Below are 20,402 nucleotides of genomic sequence, written 5' to 3' on the forward strand. Positions count from 1 at the left end.
GAGGGTCTGAGCGCCTGGCACAAGGAGGGGGGAGCCATGGAGGCTGGCAAAGCGAGGGTCTGAGCGCCTGGCACAAGGAGGGGGGAGCCATGGAGGCTGGCAAAGCGAGGGTCTGAGCACCTGGCACGAGGTGGGGAGTCTGGGGAGAGAGGAGCCTGCCCAGGGTGTGCTGGTGGCAGGCCTTCACACAGGCCCTCACACTGCCAGCCTGTGGGCCTCTATGGTAAGCTGCCTTCAGGCTTAAAAGAAGTTTAAAATCAAGGATAAAATTCTCTACCCCTGTTATTTTAAAATGCTGTTAAAATACGATGAAAATTTTCTTGTTGCACCTTGTTTCCATATTCTCCTGATGAAAATTTAAATTCAGAAGAAAACATATATCCAAGGCATTCCGAATGGCCTGGCTCAGAAACATGGTTGCACAAATGGGCACACGCAATCCAGATCATGCCATAGCAATGGCGGCTAACATTTCTAGCGCATGTTCCCGCAGATGGCCTCACTGACCCTGACAAGCACGGTGGGAGGAGGCAGGAGCTGCTATTAGCCTCCGCTTAGAGGCGAGGGGGGACTGGCCTGCGTGAGTCTGAGGCCACTTGCAGACGCCCCTCCTGCTGCCTCCAGGCCCAGTGCCCTGGGCCCCACGGCAGCCCTCGCTGCCCACGTGCAGGCGCACAGCTCTCACACACCTTATTGTACTCCACGTGCAGCTTTTCCTGCTCATTTTCCAGCTTGTCCTTGACGTTCTTTTGCTCAGCCATATTTTCCTGGATCTGAATCATGCGCATGTTTCTCTCTATTTAAATCAAAGAGACTACGTCACTTCACAAAACAAGAAAGTCAAGCCTCTGTAGAGAAGCAAAATCGGCCACTTTCCCCCAGCCTAAGAGAGCAGACAGACATTTACGCCAGTACTATCTGAGGTCTTGTTTAGTGAAATCTGAAGCTAGTGAAGGAGGCAAATGGACCTGTAACAGGGAACATTTGGGGCCTGGGTAAGGGACCTGGCAGAACATGTAAGAAATACTAGAGGAAAGGATTCATCGGACCTCACTGTGTTTGCAACGTGTCCATACTGACCAAAATAGTAATTCACAAAGTCTGCAGTCAAAGCTGGCTGTTTGTGCTTCCGCCGCCCATCCACACTGGAGCTGGTGTCTGACGTGTCGACGGGGAAGATGTCCGTGCTGATGCCCATGAGCTCAGCTTTGCGCATCAGTTTGCGAATGGCCGAAGCGCTGCTGGTCAGAGGCCGGGGCAGCTTTTCTCTGGGCACCCAGGCCTGAGGCCTAGTAGAACGAGCCAGCTCTGCCTTGGCCCGATATTGCTGCAGTCGAGCATTGATCCTGGCCTGGGAAAGAAATGTATCCAAGTCAGTCTATGTATAAAGTAATAATCAATGTATTTAAAAGACATTAAATGGAATGCAGAGACCAGTTAAATTCAACCAACACTGATTAACTACCTCCTGTGTGTTGGGACCACCCAAAGAGAAAGATGGGATATCCTCTGCCCTCAGGAAACAAGTGCGCCGTTGGGGACGAGCAAAAGGGAGGCACCTGGAGGATGGGGGAGGGGCTGGGACACAGCTGCAGAGACCTGAGCCTAGATGACCCCCATGGACCTTGAAGGCCTGCAGAATGCACAGGGTCCAGAGGGGAATGCTAAGGCTAGAGGCCAGCAGGGAGGTTTGCTGGGCTACAGCACGGTATGAATGAGCCAAAGACCCAAAAGACAGACTATCCATACCACAGAGAATGAGAGAGAGACAGAGACAAAGAGAGAGAGAGAGAGAGACAGAGAGAAAGAGAGAGACAGAGAGAAAGAGAGAGAGACAGAGACAGAGACAGAGACAGAGAGACAGAGAGAGAGACAGAGACAGAGACAGACAGAGACAGAGAGACAGAGACAGAGAGAGAGACAGAGACAGAGACAGACAGAGACAGAGAGACAGAGAGAGAGAAAGTATGTGTATGTTTCTGTGTGTGTGTGTGTGTGTGTGTGTGTGTGTGTGTGTGTGTGTGTGAGACATACTTTCAGGCCCCAAGATTTCCCTTGGCTCTCAACTGCATAAAGCTCTCCACGGTTCCCATGGGGGAGCTCAAACAAGAATAAACATGGGGATTCCTCTGAACCCAAAATGCTTTTGGGCCTCTATGGTGAGTCCCACCCCCGGGTTCAGCCCGCACCATAGGCTGCACCAAACTTCAGGGCCAGTGAAGGCAGGCCTCCCCCTTCCAGAAGGCTAGATTGGCTTCCTTGCCCCAAGTGGGGGCTGTCCTGGAACCATCAAAAGACAAGTTCGACCCGATACTGTTCTCGCTTCCTAGTTTCATATTTTCAAGATAAAAATGGCCCCATGGCCCAGGGCACCTACCACCCCCTGGTGGCAGCTACGTGCTGGTTCACTCATTCTGGGAAAATAAAAACTTCTTGAAAGTTTAACCTCAAAACCAAGAAGATGACAGCAAATGGCACCAAAGGATTTCAGAAAGCCTTCGTTCCCAGCAACGCTTGCTCTGCCAAAGGCCCTCGGAGCCCACCCAAGTGCTCCTGTAGGCCGACGCTGCTGCGCTCCTAGGAACGGCCCAAGAGCGCCGAGGGGGGGCTGGAGGGATGGGAGGGGGTACCTGGGCCTCAGGGGACAGCTGCTTCTCCCTCTCTTGCAAAGACACCTTACAGTAAGACTGCAGAGCCAGGTAGTTTTTCCTCTTCCATTTCCTGTCTAGCCTGTCCGCATGCTGTTTGCAATAAGCAAAAAATGGGTCGGCTATATCCTAGTGTCAAAACAGAAAGGAAGATGATTAAAGATCATTTCAGAAAAGCTAACACAAACATCAACTGAGACGGCGGATAGAGAGCGCCTGGCAAGCCTCGAAGTGCCATCTAAATGCTGGCTGTTATTATTATATGCATGAACCCAAAATGTGTTTTTCTGCTGGATATTATTGTAGAATAATCATTATCTCAAGAATGACTAAAGGCAGGAACATTCAAAATGATGCAAATGACTCCTCCTGCAACGACACTTTACATGATAAGAACCTGTTTCAGGATGAAAAGTTTATCTTTTGCTATGTCGGTACACATTCATTAATACTCAGAATGAAAATTGTAATCACATGTGAAATCTTAAAACTCCAAATAGATGAAATTTAAGAAACATTTTGGCAAAATGGTAGACAGAGAAAATTGAGTTTTGTTCATTTTTTTACCCCAAAAAAACTAATTTAAAAGGTCAGAAATACAATGTAGCACAATGGAAAGAAAAGAGTATTTCGAGTCCAAGGTGCTCAGACCTGGGTGTTGGAGGCGGGTGACAAATGTCTTTTCAGGGCTCTCATCTCCCCACCACCTCAAGTCGGGAGGAACCAACGTCCTACACACAGCTCTAAAGGGTGCAGGGACAAGTTTAGGAAAGGAAACAAAGATGTTCTGAAAACCACAGAACCATATAAATGAAAGTTACTTTTTAACTATTTATAAATTTTTAGAATCAATCTAAAAATGCATAATTCATGAATTTTACAGTTTTATAACTGGACTTTCAATGAATTCCATCAATAAGATTTTCTTTTAAAAAAATTACATCTATAAAAGTAATGTTTCTATAATACACAATAAAATACAAATACATGTAAATTACCATTTAATAAACACAGGAAGGAAAGCAGACAAACCTCTGTTGGCCTGTGCCTTAATCACAGGAACCAACCACCAACATTTACATACCTCGTCAAGGTTGACTGATGCATTACACCCAATCTCACTGAGGTCTCCAAACCATCTCTTGAGAGAATTAGTATTACAGGAATCATCTCCATTACACAGAGGATAAAACTGAAATTCAGAGTGGGTCACTGACTTACCCAAAGTCACAGAAGTGGTTAATGTCAGCGAGAAAGGATTTGACCCCAAGCTTTTCCAGAAGGTTCCCCCCACCCTCCACAAGGATGGCTTTGAAAGCTGCTGGTGGAACATAAATGGAAAGCCAACGGCACTGACCAGAGTGCTGCTGGTTGGGCAGCAGCTTCTTTCTCTGACCTTCTCTGTACATGGAAGCTTCCCAGAGGCCAGGCTGCCGTGCTCAGCTCTCTTCAGATGTCACACAAAGGTTCATTAAAAAGCATCACAAGCCCTTATCCTGCATGCTCCCTCAAAGAGGATCCTTTTGGAAATGCTGACGACTGAGGACCCACTCCGTCCACCAAAGCTGAGAAATGTTTCTAGAGACTTGGAGGAGCTCAGAGTAAAACACATGGAAGAAATGAAAGAAGTGGCAAGGACCTGAACTAGGGCAGGGGCCTTTCAAGTAGGACCAAGGGTCAAATGGAAGAAATGGGTAATCCTCCAACCATCCATCATCCATCGGGACGCCTCTCCTCTCCCCCTTACCCCTCCTGCATTTTTCTCATAATGTTTCCTCTCTTTGAGGGACTTGCTGACGCACTAATTTCTCGCCTGACTTCCCTCAGCGCCCTGACCGCCCTATCCTATCCAGCCGGCGCCTAGCACGGTGCCCAGCACACAGCAGGGTCTTCATAAATGCTTACTGACTGCTTAAGGGCCCTTTCTTCCTCCAAGTACTCCTTTCTGCTAGTTCTCCTCCCTCCTCTGTTAGGAGGACAGAGGACTTGAGGATCTCTAAGGTCCCTCCAGGCTATGACAATTCACAAATTTATAAGATAATCCACAAATCCCCGCCCTCTCCAGAGACCAGAACGGCCCACTTAACAAAACACAAGTTCCAGGCAGTCCCACCCCCTTCCCCCAAGCTCTCTTGGCTTAAGCAAAGACCCACAAGAAGGGAGCTGCCGGCACACTACTGTAAACTGCTGTATTTTGAATGATGTCATGTTTTGATCTTCTCTGTTCTTAGTTTGTCACTGAATAAAATAGAGAGCACCTATGCTGGTATTCTGAACCTTGGGAAGTTGCCTTTCCTTGGCATTATATTACATTATGGCGTAGTCGGCAGGGTCAGAAAGAGGCCCCCCAGGACCCCAGACCGCATAGGAAAACCCCTGTGCTCCCAGCCCCACTTCACAAGGGTGCCCCTCCATACACCCCGACTGACTGTCTGAGAGAAGAACACCCACACCGCGCAGAAGGGAATGTTCGGACAGTGACACAAAGAAGTGTGCATGACTGGGCCTCTTTACAGGCTCCAGGCTGGATGGCTGCCTCCCTAGCCTACCCTTAGGTACTAGCTCCAGAGGAAAATGCCTAGATACAAGGGGCAAAGAATGAGAATTTACTTTTCTCTTTTTCTGGAGCTGTTTCAAGGATTCTATTTACTGAAGAGATGCATGCACGCGCACACATGCATACGTGCAAACACGCACGCGCCTTTAGAAGGCTTTGTGTACATCTAATTTCCACATGGCTTTGGGAGGCATTAAGGTATTCTCACAGCAGATTTACCTTCCTAATTAAATTCTGCCTTGCACAAAACTAAACCTAATTAGTTTGCCTGTCCTAAGCTCACCGCTAGAGGGGAAGGCCTAATCCCATGAAGCCTTGCCCAGACCACAATGGGCCAATCACTTGCCCCTTTATCCCTCCTCTGGCTCCTGGCCTGCACCACCTAGGGCCATCCAGCAGCCCCAGCCTTGGCTTTTCCTTAACTCCACATTCAGGTCAGGAAGCTGGTCTCTTGCACAGCATTTAGTGTTGAACACGGTGCTTTGGGCCAGTAGGTTTTCAGCCAGCATTTGTTGGGGAATTGTTCTTTATGCTTAAAATAGAACTGCACAGGCTTTTAAAGGTGTTGTGTATGGCCCAAAGAAGGTATGAGAAGAAAGTTCCTGCCCAGCTCACTGCAAAGGCGGGAGGTCCAGAAGGGTTATACATTACATAGATTTCCAGACTTTTTCAATGAATTCACTAGTTTTGCTGATTTCTTTTGTCTTAAAAAATGCCATTTGTTTTATGAGATGGGCCTCTGGGAGGGAGAATGAGGAGAATTACTGGGGAAAACAATGTTACTACAAAAAACCACATCAATAAAAATTCTTTTTAAAATTAAAAAAAATGCATTCCATGCAAAACAATTCCTAGGATGGATCCTACAGCAAAAGTGACTACTATGTCACAGTTCAAATGTATTCCTAAGATTTAACGACCTAAACAGTAAGTGCCAGGTCCCTATGAACTGACTTCCATGACACCTGGTAGAGCACCCTATACATGCCCCATTCCCAGTCTAGTGGCTGGTATGGACAACAGAGAGAGTGCCTGTCATCACAAACTGGCACCTGTACGTTAGCAGAGATTTTCACAAGTGATAGCAACTGAATTCACATCAGCATTTTTCTACTCCAATGCAAACTCACTTGAATTCTGTATCTACTGAAAAGCAAAGTACTGCAAATGAAGACACGCCCACTGACATGGGCATGGCTAAACCAAGCAGGGCCCATGAACCTGCGCCGTGAATGTGAGGAATTCAGAGAAGGATGGGAAGACTTACATGAGCTGCTACAGAATGAAGCAAGCCTGACCAGGGAAACTATCAGCAACATGGTAACCCCAGGATGAAGGGGAAGGACAGCAAGACCAAAATGGAATGCCATGACATGCTGATGACCGGCTCCAGAGGCTCGAGAAGGCGACTCCCTCCCTCCTTCGAAGCAAGAGACAGAAGGCGACGGACACGGATCATGGCAAAGAACGCTGGGCTTGGCTGATGAGTTGGTTGGTTTTTCTGAACCTCTAACCACTCTGGAGAGCAATCTGGAATTAGGCCAAAGTGTTAAGAAACTGTGTATACCTTGTGAGTCAGCAAAACTGTTAGTATGTTTCCAAAGGCGATCAAGGAAAAAGGAAACGAGCCTTTATGTTCTAAAATGTTTACAGCAGCCCTCTTTGTAGTGGCAAAGAATCAGGAATTGAGGGGATGCCCATCAATTGGGGAATGGCTAAATAAGTTGTAGTATATGAATATGTAATGGGATACTATTGTGCTGTAAGAAATGATGAACAGGCAGACTTCAGAGAAACCTGGAAACTTCTAGGAATTGATGCTAAGTGAGGGTAACAGAACCAGGACATTGTACACAGTAACAGCCATCGTGTGCCATAGCTGACGTTGATAGACTTAGCTCCTCTCAGCAATGCAAGGACCTAAAACAATTCCAAAGGACACATGATGAAAATCCGCATCCAGATAAAGAACTATGGAATTGGAATGCAGAACAAAGTAGATTATTTTCTTTTTGTTTTGTTTTTTTTCCTTCTCATGATTTTTCCCATTTGTTATAATTCTTCTATGCAACATGACTAATGTGGAAATGTGTTTAATTACAAATGTATGTGTAGACCCCATATCAGAATTCAAGCCATCTTGGGGAGTGAGGGGAGAAAATTTAAAACTTATGGAAGTGAATGTTGAAAACTAAAAATAAATAATTTAATTTTAAAAAAAATGATGAACAAGCACATTTCTGGGAGGAAAAAACCTGAAAAGACTTCCATGAACTGATGCTGAGTGAAGTGAGCAGAACCAGGAGAACATTGTACACAGTCACAGCAACACTGTACAATGAACAACTATGAAAGATTTAGCTCATCTCAGCAATGCAACGATCCAAGACAATTCCAAGGGACTCAAGATGGAAAATACTGACCACATCTAGAGAAAGAACCTTGGAGTCTGGATGCAGATCAAAGCAGACTATTTTCAGTTTGTTTTTTTTTCTTTCTCCATTTTCTTCCCTTTTGTTCTGAGTCTTCTTTCACAACATGACTAATGTGGAAATATGTATAACATGATTGTGCATATATAACCTATATCAAATTGCTTGCTGTCTTGGGGAGGGGGAGTGGGACAGAGGAGGAAGGAAATTTTGGAACTCAAAATCTATTTATAAAAACGAATGTTGAAGGGGTGGCTAAGTGGCACAGTGAGTAGAGTGCCAGCCCCAGAGTCAGAAGGACCTAAGTTCAGATCTGGCCCTCAGACACTTAACATACACGCAAAAAACTAGCCCTGTGACCTTGGGAAAGTTACTTAACCCCAACTGCCCTACAAAAAGAAAAACAAAAAAATGTTGAAAACTATCTTTGCATGTAATTAGGAAAAAAATACTATTAAGTGAAAAAAAAAAAGACTATAATCCCATTCAAAAAGAAAATCTGGTCTACCATTATTTTAATCTTCCTTTTCCCATCAACATAGCTAAAAATGTTTTCCATAATAAAATACACACAGAGGATGACAATGAAAGACTAAAACTATTTTATTATGGTTTAGGTGATTAAAAAATTATATTTTTAACCAAAGCAAAAATAAAAATTAATATTTCTGGAATGGATAAATAGGGAAACGATAATATGTCTAAAGACTGAAATTATACACCAGATAATATAATATCTACATTGAAAAAGGAAGGTCAGCTGATATAGGGAGCAATCCAATAAATATAGGAGACTTCAATATTCATCTTTTAGTTCTGGGAAAAGTATCAAAGAAAGAGATACAAAAAGTAAATTAGACATAATTGAAATACGTGGGGATTTTCTATCTTTGTCACTATAATTGAAAGACTTCGTTAAAAAAAAAAAGAATTGGAAATTGAGGGGGATACCCATCAATTGGGGAATAACTAACCAAGTTGTGGTATATGATTTTGAGGAACACTACTGCAAGAAATGGTGAGCTTGGGGCGGCGAGGTGGCGCAGTGAATGGAGTGCTGGCCCTGGAGTCAGGAGGACCTGAGTTCGGATCCGGCCTCAGATACTTAACACACACAAACAAAAAACCCAGCCATGTGACCTTGGGCAAGTTACTTAAACCAAACTGCCCTCCAAAAAGCAAAAAAAAAAAAAAGATGAGCTGGCTGATTTTAGAAAAACATGTAAAGACTTGCAGGAAATGACAAATGCAGAATGAGCAGAACCAAGGGAGACGCTGTATACAGTAACAGCAATACTGTTCGAGAAAAAACTGTGAACAACCAAGTTATTCTGAGCATTATAAATCCTCAAATCACCCACAAAGGAGTCTACCTCCAAAGAAAGAACTGTGAGCAGAAGTATGCACGGTATGGTCTCGCATATATTTACAAATCTGTGTCACATGGTAGCCTTCTCAAGTGAAGGGAGGGAGGGACAGCAGTTCAGAACCTAAAATGAAACAAGAACATTAAACAAAAAAAAGAAAATTCAGTTACATAGGACACTGTTCTTTTTAAAAAATGTTTTATTGACGATGCTTCTTCAAGCACTTCATTTCCACTGGGACATTACAGTAGCTGAAGTACTCCCCAGTAAAGCTACTGCTTTCAGATGCACGTGGATATGCTAGTTCAGCCAAGATGGGTTTCTGACCCAGGGAGGCAACATCAGGTGTCCAGAAGAACATCTACCTCTTTTGGGGTCTGTGTACCATAATGCATTAGCCCTCCGTCCAAAGGACCAATATGTAAAACTCGCTTTTATGTAAGTAATTAATGTCATTTTTAAAAATCCAGTCCTGTGATTTCACTGATATAAGAGAACTCCTGGCAAGGAGATGTCCTCTACCAATGCACATCAGCAAATGAAGAAAAACATTTTTTTCAACTACACATAAAAATGTCTTTTTTTAAATTTTGAGTCTTATTTTTGTTCTGAGTTCTCTGCCCCTCCTGTCCCCTGTCACTGAGAAGACACGCAATTTGATATAGGTTATACATGTGCGGTTATGCAAACGTATTTCCATATTAGCCATGTCATAAAAAAAAATACAAATTTTGAAAAGGAAAAATAAAATAAAGCAGGAAGCCACCAGACGGGATCCATTGCCATTACTGCCCATCGGTGAGCCACTGAGCTGAGCTGATCTTAAACACTTCTTAGCTTAGTGTTAAATCATCAATTACAAAATTGTTTTAAAAAAGTATAAATAACTACAGGCCCACTAAGACCCCTGGCCTTATTCTGACCCAGCTACAGCCTCAGCCCTGGACCCCAGGCTGGGGAAGCTGTTCCTTTGTGCTGGTTCCAGCTGTGACTCTGGGAAGCTGCCTTAGTCATCCTGCGCTTGGCAGATCTAAAAAGCATGGCTTCTACAACACACTTCGAGAGATTCAACTGGCTAGAAAAACCACTGCGCTAACATGATGCACACGCCCCACACACCCATATATGCTACAAAGTGTTGAAATAACTGGGGAGCTGCCACTCAAACAGACTTGAGGCCCTGACACTTTTTTAATCTTATCTTTCTTTTATTGTCTGCAAGAAACAGCTATGAAAACTTTAAAAATTCAATTTAATAAATCAGTCTATAAGGAATAGGCTTTTTAGCGGCCACACATCAGGAAAATTGAAAGATAGGGATATAACAAACAAAGGAATTGCCTTAATTAAAGAACTGCTTTAATTAAATGTGCTAATTAGGTTAAATGACTCCTAGCTGAAAGCATAACCAGGTTGAAATAAAGCAGCCCCTAATTTTAATATTTATTACTACTGTTAACGGTCCCCTGAACTTGTCTGTCTGAGTTAACACAGGACCCCAGGCCATGAAGGAGGCGCTGAGGGTATGAAGGACAAAGCCCCGCAGCTGACAATCTGCTGTTGGCACCCCAAGCCGGACTCCGCGTGTGTCCCTGGGTCTGGGCCAGGCTGGGATAAGGCTTGTGCAGCTGGGGTCCTATGCAGGGAAGTGCACCCTCCTATCTCCACAGTCCAGAGGTTTTTGCCATTGCCTTGCTCCTCCCGGTGAGAAGAGGTCTTATCTTTTTTCCCACCTTTGCGGGCACATTCCCCACCCCATGTCACACTCCTTCCTGATTCCCCGCCTCCCTCTGAATTGCTATTACAAAAGGGTAAACTTTGGTAAAGCCTGGGAGCCCTTTGCGCTCCACATGCAGGTTCATTTTTCTTGTAATAAACCTGGTTTTTACAAGTCTCGAGCTGCTGTGATTGCCTGCTGACACTACAAAAGGTAACCACCATTAGTACATAAGGGATTCATCAAAAGCCCTAGATGCTTACTGTATGAAAACATGCACATATGTGCAAAGACTCTCTTGACTTTTATACCCCCTTCACCCCCCCCCCAAAAACAGACTCTGCAGTAAAGGATGACCAAGAAGCAGTAGCAGTAATCACGTGGCAGGATCGCCAGGTGTCCAAAGAGGAGGGCCCTGAAGACCAGCCTTCCAAGTGCCCAAGCCACACACTCCTATAAGCTTAGCTGTCTGGCGATAAGAATCATGTCTCGAGAGCACTTAGCAGGCCAGGAAGTCTGGATGAGGTGACCAGGAAAGTGTCTACTGTGACCTGGCCCTCATGGTCCAGTCCATCACCTGCCGAGCTTGGGGCTTCCTGTCTGCAGTGCCCCTTATGGACCCTGGACCCTGTTCTGAAGGGACTGAGCCCACTGACCCATAGAATGCCTTATCCCAGCCCAGCATCAGGCCATAACAGATACATCATTCCACTAAACTGTAAATGGCCCCAGAGCCACAAACCAAAAACACAGCCCACAACTGTTCCTTAACCCTGCTCTCTACTCATAATTTCCCTTTCCATGAGAATCGGCAGGTGTGGCCCTCCTCCCCGGGGAGGCAATGAAGGGCCTACACCTGGGAAGGAAGGTCAGGGCTTCCCTGGAAGGGAAGGACCGGGCTGTTACAGGAGCATTACCTCAAGGAGCAGGGACACAGCACAGAGAGGAACGGGCCAGCCTGGGAGGCAGGCAGACCTCGGCCGGCTGGCGTGTGGCCACGGCTAAGTCAGTAACCCTTGAAGCCTCTGCCGCAGATGACGAGTCGGCTACGTCGGCAGGGGATTTCTCCCCGAGAACCTGCCTCATGCAGATGTGACCTGAGGTCCCAACAAGCCGAGGGGCGAGAGGCAGAGCTAACTTTACCCAATTAATGCATGCAATGTGTTACTGTTTAGAAAAAGAACGGCGATTACCATGGGAAAAGGAGATGATGGGACAAGGAGAATCGTGATGAGACAACAGGCATCAATTAAGCACGTGCTGTGTGCCTCCTCTGTGCTAGGGGCTGAGGAGGCAAAGAAAGTCGACCAGCCTCTCCCCACCAAGAGAGACGTTACCTCTGAAGGTGACACACCATCCCCACTAATCTATGCTCTCCTCAAGACCAGGGGCTCTGCATTGCCTCCTTCTACACCCAAAGCATCAGCACCATGCTTGGCACATGGTGGGCATTTACCACATGTTCACAGACTGATTTATCTAGGCTGATAAAAACGAGGCCCCACCTTGCCCAAACACACAAGTGAGACACCCTGTGCCCGAGGCCGAAGTTGAGGCTGAGCAGGACGGCATGGCCGGCTCTGCTGACCCATAGAGGGCAGGATGGTGAGAAGCGTCTCAGCAGCAGCCAGGAGGCAGAAGGAGACTTCAAGGAGCCCCTCCTGCTCCTCTGGCCGGGAGAGGGGGGGGACAAGCATTTATTAGGCGCTTACTGTGCATCATACACTGCGATAAGCATGTCATGGATGCTATAGAGAGGACATTACTGAAACACACATCAAAGAACCACCTCATCGAGGTCTTTGACTTGGTGAGAAACATTTCTCTTAAAGTTGGCCTGGTGACTGGTTTTCACACACTGACCAAAAACGTCCCAAGATGGTGGAAAAGTCAACCCCCCATCAAGGCCTGAGAAAACAGGTCCCCCACCAGGCAGCGAGAGCGCCAAGGGCATGTCCTTGGCTGGCTGCAAGGTGGGCCCATGCTTGGCCCATCCTCAGCCACTGAGAAACCAGCGAGGCCATGAATGATCTTGCACACACAAAGTGAAAACAAAGTGGGCACAGCCCCATACTGTCGTAGTCAACATGATCACAATCCAATACGCGGGAGCAAGCATCTCTTTGGTACCTGCTGTGTGAAGAATACTGTTCAAGGCACTGGCGGGGAGGCAAGATAAGGGACAGTCTCAGCCTTCAAGGTGCTTAGAGTCCACTAAGGGGATATGACACAAAACTTGGAAACTGAGGTACCATGCCACGATGAAGACAGCAGACGCACTGCTGTGTGGGGAGGGGAGGGAAGGCCAGTGCCTCAAGGGGAGCACCATGGAGAAGGTGGCACCTGACTTGGCTTTTAAAGGGTTGGGAGGAATTCAACAGCCACAAAGGTGAGTCAGGATATTCTCAGGAGGCTGGCTGAACAGCAATGTCAGCAGAGAGTAGAGCAGATTTTAGGGAGAGGTATGCTGTCATACCCACCTCATCACCTAGTGACTTCCATGTCTAAGCCAAAGGCCCAATTACGACCAGTAATCCTGATTATAAAATCCTATCACAACAAAAAGCCTATCTTGGAATTGGAGTTTGTAGAACTGGCCATTTCATGAGATTGGGTGTGCAGAATTTAAAGGCAACATATATATATGTACACATCTGTGTGAAAAAAGTATGAATTTTTTTTTAATCACCTTCCCATGAAAAATTCCTGCCAGGATTTCAATTTACTTACTGTCTACTAGAAGACCCTGGGATCTGAGATCCCTTCAATGATGCTGTCACCCAATCCATGCCTTCTGAGCGAGGATGAATCTCACCTACCAGTTCCCCCAGACCCACCACGGGGAACCTGGCCAGATCACCTCTGGGTCAGTGAGAGCAGCAAAGGAGCTGCCAGCTGCTTGGCTCCTTAAGCGGGCCTCTCCTGGGATGTGCAAGCACTTGGTATATGGCATCTTGGGGCCACCTTCACACAATCATCCTTTAGATGACCTGGACCAGTAGGGTCCTTGATTGTTAACCAAAAACAATATCACAAGTTCATGAGACATGCACTGCAACAGGAGTTATTACAAGAGAAAGGCACATGCATGTGGGAAATCCCTACAGCAAGGATGCCAGAGGGAGAGGGAAAAGAAAGCCTTGGGATTTTACTTGGAGGGGAAAGGGGAAATCATAGGGGAGGGGAAAAGGACTAATCTATGCTTGAAGGGGCGGAGAAAGGTGATGGCAAAAGCAGTATCCTTTTCCCTTGGGAACCGACAGACCCCGAAGCTAGGATGATCTGCATTCTGAGAAGGGGTTTTTTAAGTGATATTTCCTGAACCCTGTTTCTAGGCAGTAAGAATACAAATGTTTTCTCTGGATGAAGCTGGTATCCTGGACCTTTGATCTTATTTACCATCACAACTGATTTTCTGGTGAAGATAAATGGTTTTTTCTAGATGCACTATTATCACATCAGCTGCAAATTAGCACATTGTGACCTATGTTTCCAACATGAACATCCTCTGATATCTTTGCTCCTATTTTTCTGCAATGTCATAAACTTCTAATGCTGTGTTCTAATGAGTGGGGCCTCTCCAACTGCAGAGCCCTAAGGTTTCTGCACTGCCAGCATGTTGACTCTTGGGTTCAGGCAGCTACTTGTTACCCTGGTGAAGGAAGAAACACTCTATTTCAAAGATTCTGAACCTGGTGTCCTTGAACTTGGAACTTCTAATGCGCTGATAACCGTATTTTGGTATAAATGGTTTACAGCATAACCTCATGTACATTTATCCTATGTCTGCAAAAACTGCTCTGCGCAGGAGTCCAGAGGATCCCCCAAAATGACCACAAAAAGGGAGAGAAAGGTGCTGCTCTAGTCCTGTTTCTTACAGTGTTTTAATACAAGTCAATGTCAAGTTCCATCAAAAACACATCTTCTATACTTCGTGCTTTAATCCCACTGCTTACGCGACATACTACACTGAGCCGAGCCCTGCGTGTTCATGGTGAATAATGTGCTTAATGCTTTGATGTGCTCTGCTATTTCTTTATTTTTCATTCTACACTAATTAGGGGAAAGGGGCTATAATTGTCTTTGTGGTGTTATCCTCATGTTTTAAAATTCCTACGGCATTTACTTCAGAAAAAATAGTGGGTTACATTCCATCTCTCTCCATATTTATGAATGCTCTACATAGCAGAGGGATTATTTGTTTGTGGAAGGGTCAAAAGCATTAACCTGTTAATCCATCTGGGGCATGTGTCTTTGTGTGGGATAATTCTCTGATGACCCACTTTTCTTCTTCCAAGAAGAAATTATTATTTCCCATTGTGTCAGTTTGGGTAAATTACGCTCTTGTAGATAAGCATCTATTTGTTCTAATTTATCTCATTTGTCAGAATAGCGCTGTGGGGAGCATTCCTCTCTAACATTCTTGCTTCATTTTTCCGAATGAGCTTCTGGGTTTATCGATCCCACTCCAACGTTCTTTCACTTGGCATTCTGTGTCTTTTTGCTCTTCACTTTGCAGTTACCCTTCTCTAGAGTCCTGCAGACGCCTGGTTTGCACTGTAGGTGTAGGCCTAATCGGTGCCTTCTCCTGCTCGCTCTCATGAATGCAAACACTTGGTAATATAAATTTGCCTCTACAGACTGCTATGGTCGCAAAGCACAAATCTGTACAGGTGGCAATGCTATTTCTGTCTTAAATATTGCTATCATTTTTCTTATTTCTTTTACAACTCATTTTTTTTAATCATTATTTTTAGGTTCTCACAGTTTTATCAGTTTTGCTAATGTTATCATAATTCCATCTTAATGTTATCACATTGTAATCTGAAAAGACAGCATACAGGATGTCTGTCCTCTGACAGTGACAGAGACTGATTCCCTGTGACCCACCAGGGTTCAACATTGAACACTTCTACACAGCAGGAAACTATGCCTCTGTTTCTCCCATTTCATTCATCCGTCTTAATTTCAACTGTACAATAAGCAACCAACCTGAGTTCTTTGTTATTGATCTACTTAATTTTACATTTTCATAGTGGAATACTGAAGTTTCCAACTGTATTACTGTAACACTGTCTCTAACCCTATTCACAATCCTTTTTACAAATCTCAGTGTTGAATTGTTCGCTGCACACAACTTGAGAACAGGCATGTATCTATTATTGATTTTTTCCTTAACAGCACTAAACAATCTCTAATCTTAACTGCTTCATTTGTTTATCCAATGTGCTCCTTTTAATCACCCATATTACTTGGTGGTCCTTCCTGACCCATTCTATGACCCTTTCTCTTTTAATTCAGACCATTAAATTTATCATTTTAATTAATCATTTTTCGTATTACTCTGGATGTTATCTAGAGAGTGAAGCCAACCTTGACTATTTCTATTTCAGCTACTAATGAAACAAGTTAGAGTTGTGGCTTTAAGCTCTTAACCCTTATAGCTGACTTGAAGGAGTGTTCCTGATCTTCACAAAGTGATTTACAATCATGATGTCATGTGGGAACTGCAACAAGCCTGTGAAATACATGCTGCCCATATTTTTATCCCCACTTTACAAATGAGAAAATGGAGCCTGCTCACAGTCATGAAGCTGCCAAGTATCGGAGGCAGGATTCAAAAGCAGCTAGGAATGAAAAGGCAGCCCTCCGCTCACTAGGCCACACCTCCCTGAAACAGAATCCCGTTCTTAATACAGGTGACAGCTACATCACTGGGCTTGCCAGCTCCCTCCTCTTCATTTTATCATTTTGCCATTCATTTTTTGTGTACTTTTACATACAACTGTCTTTTATCAGTTAAAGTTATGTTATTTTGGGGGCCGGCTCTCTATCTACTACGCCATACTGCCCCTCATCTCAAATGAAAGCTTTATGTAGATGCTTTGGAAAAATAACACAAAGAAAAACTGAATCAATACATTTTTCAAAGGCACTCAACACTGTTCCTGAGTCTGCCAGGGGCAATCTTACAGCAAGTCCAACCTGTCCACCTTAGGGATATAAAATGAGAAAGACTTGAATTGCGCCCGCCACCCCCTGGGCCAGACTGAACTCACCTCCTCGGCAGCAGCCTCAGAGAGCAGACCCTCCTTCTGGGCACAGGTGACATGGAAATAGGCCCGGCACATGCCTGCGTCACAGCTGATGCACACTCCAGTTCTAGCAAAACGGGGGTCTTCACAGAAGCTGCATTCCTACCAGGGAACCAAAAGAAAACTGCTCACTCCACAACGCTCCAGAGGCTGTCACCCCCACACCTTTCCAGCTTAAACACAACGGAGATGCCAGTGTGTGGGCAATGCTTCCTTTCAGACAAGGACAACGCCCCAGGACATCACGCATGCCCTCCTCTGTCTCCAGAAGCACAGAGAGGCAGGGGTCTGCTCTCTACGCTCAAACAAATAAAATGTGGGCAGAGGAGGCCTGGAGCCATGGAATACAACCAATTAAAAGCAATAGGAAAACTGCTCAAGGAAGATGGCAGAAGGAAGAGAGCCGCCACTGAGGGGAGAGCAAGGGCCGACAGGCGGAGATCATTAGTGCCCACAGGAGGGAGAGGAAACGGGACAGGTCAGCAGTGCCTGTGCCCTAGATGGCATTTGGTCAGTCAGTAAGCACCTTCTCAAGGAGCTCACAGGCTAACCGGGAAGACAAAGACAGAGGATGCACACAAGCAATGGAATAAAGCGGAACTAGCCCAAGGGGGAAGGCACCCACGCTAAGGAAGCTCAGGCTTTATCTGGAGTGACAGAAAGCCAGGGCTGAGCAGGAGGAAGGAGAAGCAGCAGAGAGAAGGCATCCAGCGGATCGGAGGGCCACGTCCAAGGATGGGCTGGGAGGCCTGTAGCAGCAAGCACCTCAGCGTCCCCAGGAAAGCAACTCAAAATGGGTTAACAATCTTGTTTTAATCAATCAACGAAACATATCATTTACCTAATTCAGGGGAAAAAGTCAGCACCCTGAACTTCAGGGTATACAGAGATTACAAGCAGACAGAGAAACATCAGCAGCCAGGCTTCCTGCTGTCTGACCATTACATCCATACCAAGTCAGTTACCAGAGAGGGAAGCGCCAACATCTGGGTTTTCAAAGCCGGGGTTGGGGGAGCTCAATGGCTGCCCAGAGTCTCGTCTGGCCACATCCTACAACTCTTCCCAAAGTGAGCCCTAAAGCAAAGTCTCACATCAGGCTATATAGAGCCTTCTCCTGGCTCAGAGAATGTCACAGCCCAATCACAAAGCACCAAGGTGTGGGCCTTTCTGAAAACCAAGCCTCCAGCCACAGGCTCCATGTGACCACAATCAGCCTGTTAGGGGGCAGAGTCTATTTTCAAATCTGGGAAGGTTCTCAGAGCCACTTAAGCCCATCAAAGGGCCTACGGGCAGGGAAGAGCTTCAGATTGCCATTCCCATAACAAGGCAGTGGCCTGGGGGAAGGGCAAGGTTCAGGTCTAAGAAGAGGGTCCCGGAAGAGCCAGTGCAGGGGCTGACCTGGTCAGACCTGTGAATAGCAAGGAAGCAGGGCCTGAGGTGGAGGGATGGGTGCCCAAGCCACAGGGAAGCAGGGCCATGGGCTGTGTGCTGACTGTGGGAATCACCTGCTGTTTCCTGACCTGTCCTGCCCAACATTTCCCAAGGCCGTTTAAACCTGGGGGGACCTGAAGCCAGGGCTGGTGGGGCTCAAGGCTGGCTCTCTCCCTGCTGGGCCACACTGCTTTAAAAGAGAATGGCGGTTCTCTGGGAAGTGCTTTGTGTCAAAGTATCGCTCTCCGCAGAGTCTGTGACGGAGACCCCTGAACATAGCATGTGCGTGAGCACATCACAGGCCCACAGAAGTCAAGCACCCAAGTCACTGTGACAGGGACGGGAGCCCTAGACCCAGAAGGGCCTCCTGAAGCAGGTGACACGGGAGGTGAGTGTGATTCTCAGGACATGGGGAGAGCCGTCTCAAGGCCCATCAAGAAATGGGGGCTCTCCATCCCATCTTAGCAATCCTGAGGAGCATGGAGAGCTCCCCACTGATCAATGCTGACAATGACCACCCTTCCAAGCTCCTCCTCCACAGTCTGCTCCCAGGAGGGGTCTCTGCCCCTTAAGGGGTCTGGGACTCCACCAAAGCAAGGTCAATGCCTACTGCCACACCCATGAGCTCAAAGGATGCCTGGAGTCCTCCCCTGCCCCCTCCCAAGCCTCTCCTGGGGAAAGGGCTATACGGAGGATGCTGGTAATGCACACCTGCTGACCGGTCACTCAGCTGTGCCATGCTCTAGGAAATACGGGCAACAATGAGGTGGGGTAAGTCTCTCTGGGACACTTCCCTGACACCTCACATGGATTCTGTGGGAAAGTTCACCGAGGTTCTGAATGCCAGGCTTAGAAATGCCCTTTGGGATGGAGTCTGTTTACACAAAGAAGAGCCTACTCCCCAGAGGGAGGTGGCTTCTGCTCAAGCTCCCAAATCACAAAGAACATTCCTCCAAATACTAAAAGACAAGAGACACGGGGGAAAGGTGCTCCTGAGGAGATGAGAGGGTCACCCCAGTGTCACCAGGAAAGGATCCCCCTCAGTGTAACTAGAGGATGGCGGGATCATAACCCTTACAAGCTGTAGGGCTGGAAGGGCCTCAGAGGAGGAAACTGAGGGCCAAGAGAGGCTGTGGCACGCCAAAGAAAGGAAGCAAGGAATGGTCGGTACAGGACACACCCCAGGAAAACGTGGATCCTGCCAGCACTTCTAAAGGCCAGCCTACTTCTGCCCGATCACACCTGAAGCCTTCTCATTGCTGTCCCTCTTCCCAGTCTGGCCAGCAATGTGAGGGCTCAGTGTCCTGAGCAGAAGCACTGGACTGCTCTGTGGGCAAACGGGCAGTGCAAGCCCGATCCTTACGCCCCAAGTGTGTCCAGGGAGATTTCTCCCCCTCTAGGAGCCTGGGGGCTCCCAAGTCAAACACCACACCTGAGACAAGGCTCATCCAGCCATGCTGATGCTTGTGACCATGTTTCCCACGCACCACTGCTGTCTGAGAGGAAGATCCTTGAGGGCAGAGAATGTGCCGTCAATCACAGAAAACCGGGCCACATAACAGAAATGTGATAAGTCTGTAGAAGTGAATTACCCCCCGAACTCTCTGGAGGGAAAATCCACTGTTTATATCTGAAACCCTTTTCACATGCTCCAGAGAACACCATATAATGACTGATAAACCTATAAAATGCAAAACAGGCCAAAACACAGACATGAGAAACTGCACAAAACCCACGAGGAGGGTGGTCTCACCTTGGCACCATACTTGGAGTAGTTCATCTCTGTAAGGGTCACAGGCCGCAGCTTGTCGATGTCACCAAAAGCCACGCCAGGGACGTACAGGGCACAGACAATGTGGACCCACCTACAAGGGAAGACACGATGGCGCTGAGCACCAAGGCCCGAGGGCCCTGAGCACCCAGAGCCCAAAGGAGCACGGGTCTGGATCTCACTGCACACGCTGGCCCCCACGGCACTGATGCCACCTATGGGAACGAAAGGAAGTCACGATAGCACCCCCTGCAGACAAAGCCTAGCAAGGCAAAGCTGCAGTCCTCACCCCCGGCTGGCTCCCTGTGACCTCTAAGTGCTCACGGCCAATATGGAAGGCCCGGCTCCTTCTCTCATGTCCACGATCCTCATGAGAAGGTGGGT

At 46.6% G+C, this 20,402-nt stretch overlaps 1 protein-coding gene and 1 long non-coding RNA gene across 6 annotated transcripts in view; one reads left to right on the forward strand and one right to left on the reverse strand.

Moving 5' to 3' along the window:
- LOC138166011 (uncharacterized) overlaps nt 1-20,402 on the forward strand; it is a 233,810-nt gene that overhangs the window by 173,036 nt on the left and 40,372 nt on the right. The gene's annotated exons all lie outside the window — the stretch shown is intronic.
- Nucleotides 1-20,402, reverse strand: part of PHF14 (PHD finger protein 14) — a 183,503-nt gene that overhangs the window by 132,347 nt on the left and 30,754 nt on the right. For all 5 annotated transcript variants that reach the window (XM_069094448.1, XM_069094450.1, XM_069094446.1 and 2 more), the window contains 5 exons: nt 20,001-20,112; nt 16,781-16,918; nt 2,631-2,777; nt 1,081-1,351; nt 690-796 (listed from right to left, as the gene is read on the reverse strand). In XM_069094448.1, coding sequence (XP_068950549.1) covers nt 690-796; nt 1,081-1,351; nt 2,631-2,777; nt 16,781-16,918; nt 20,001-20,112 — 775 coding nt within the window. The remainder of the gene's footprint in view (nt 1-689; nt 797-1,080; nt 1,352-2,630; nt 2,778-16,780; nt 16,919-20,000; nt 20,113-20,402) is intronic.

The sequence above is a fragment of the Petaurus breviceps genome, unplaced genomic scaffold (assembly GCF_028583685.1).
Source record: "Petaurus breviceps papuanus isolate PSGF00001 unplaced genomic scaffold, PetGlider_PUasm1.0 218, whole genome shotgun sequence".
Taxonomy (NCBI): Eukaryota; Metazoa; Chordata; class Mammalia; order Diprotodontia; family Petauridae; genus Petaurus; species Petaurus breviceps.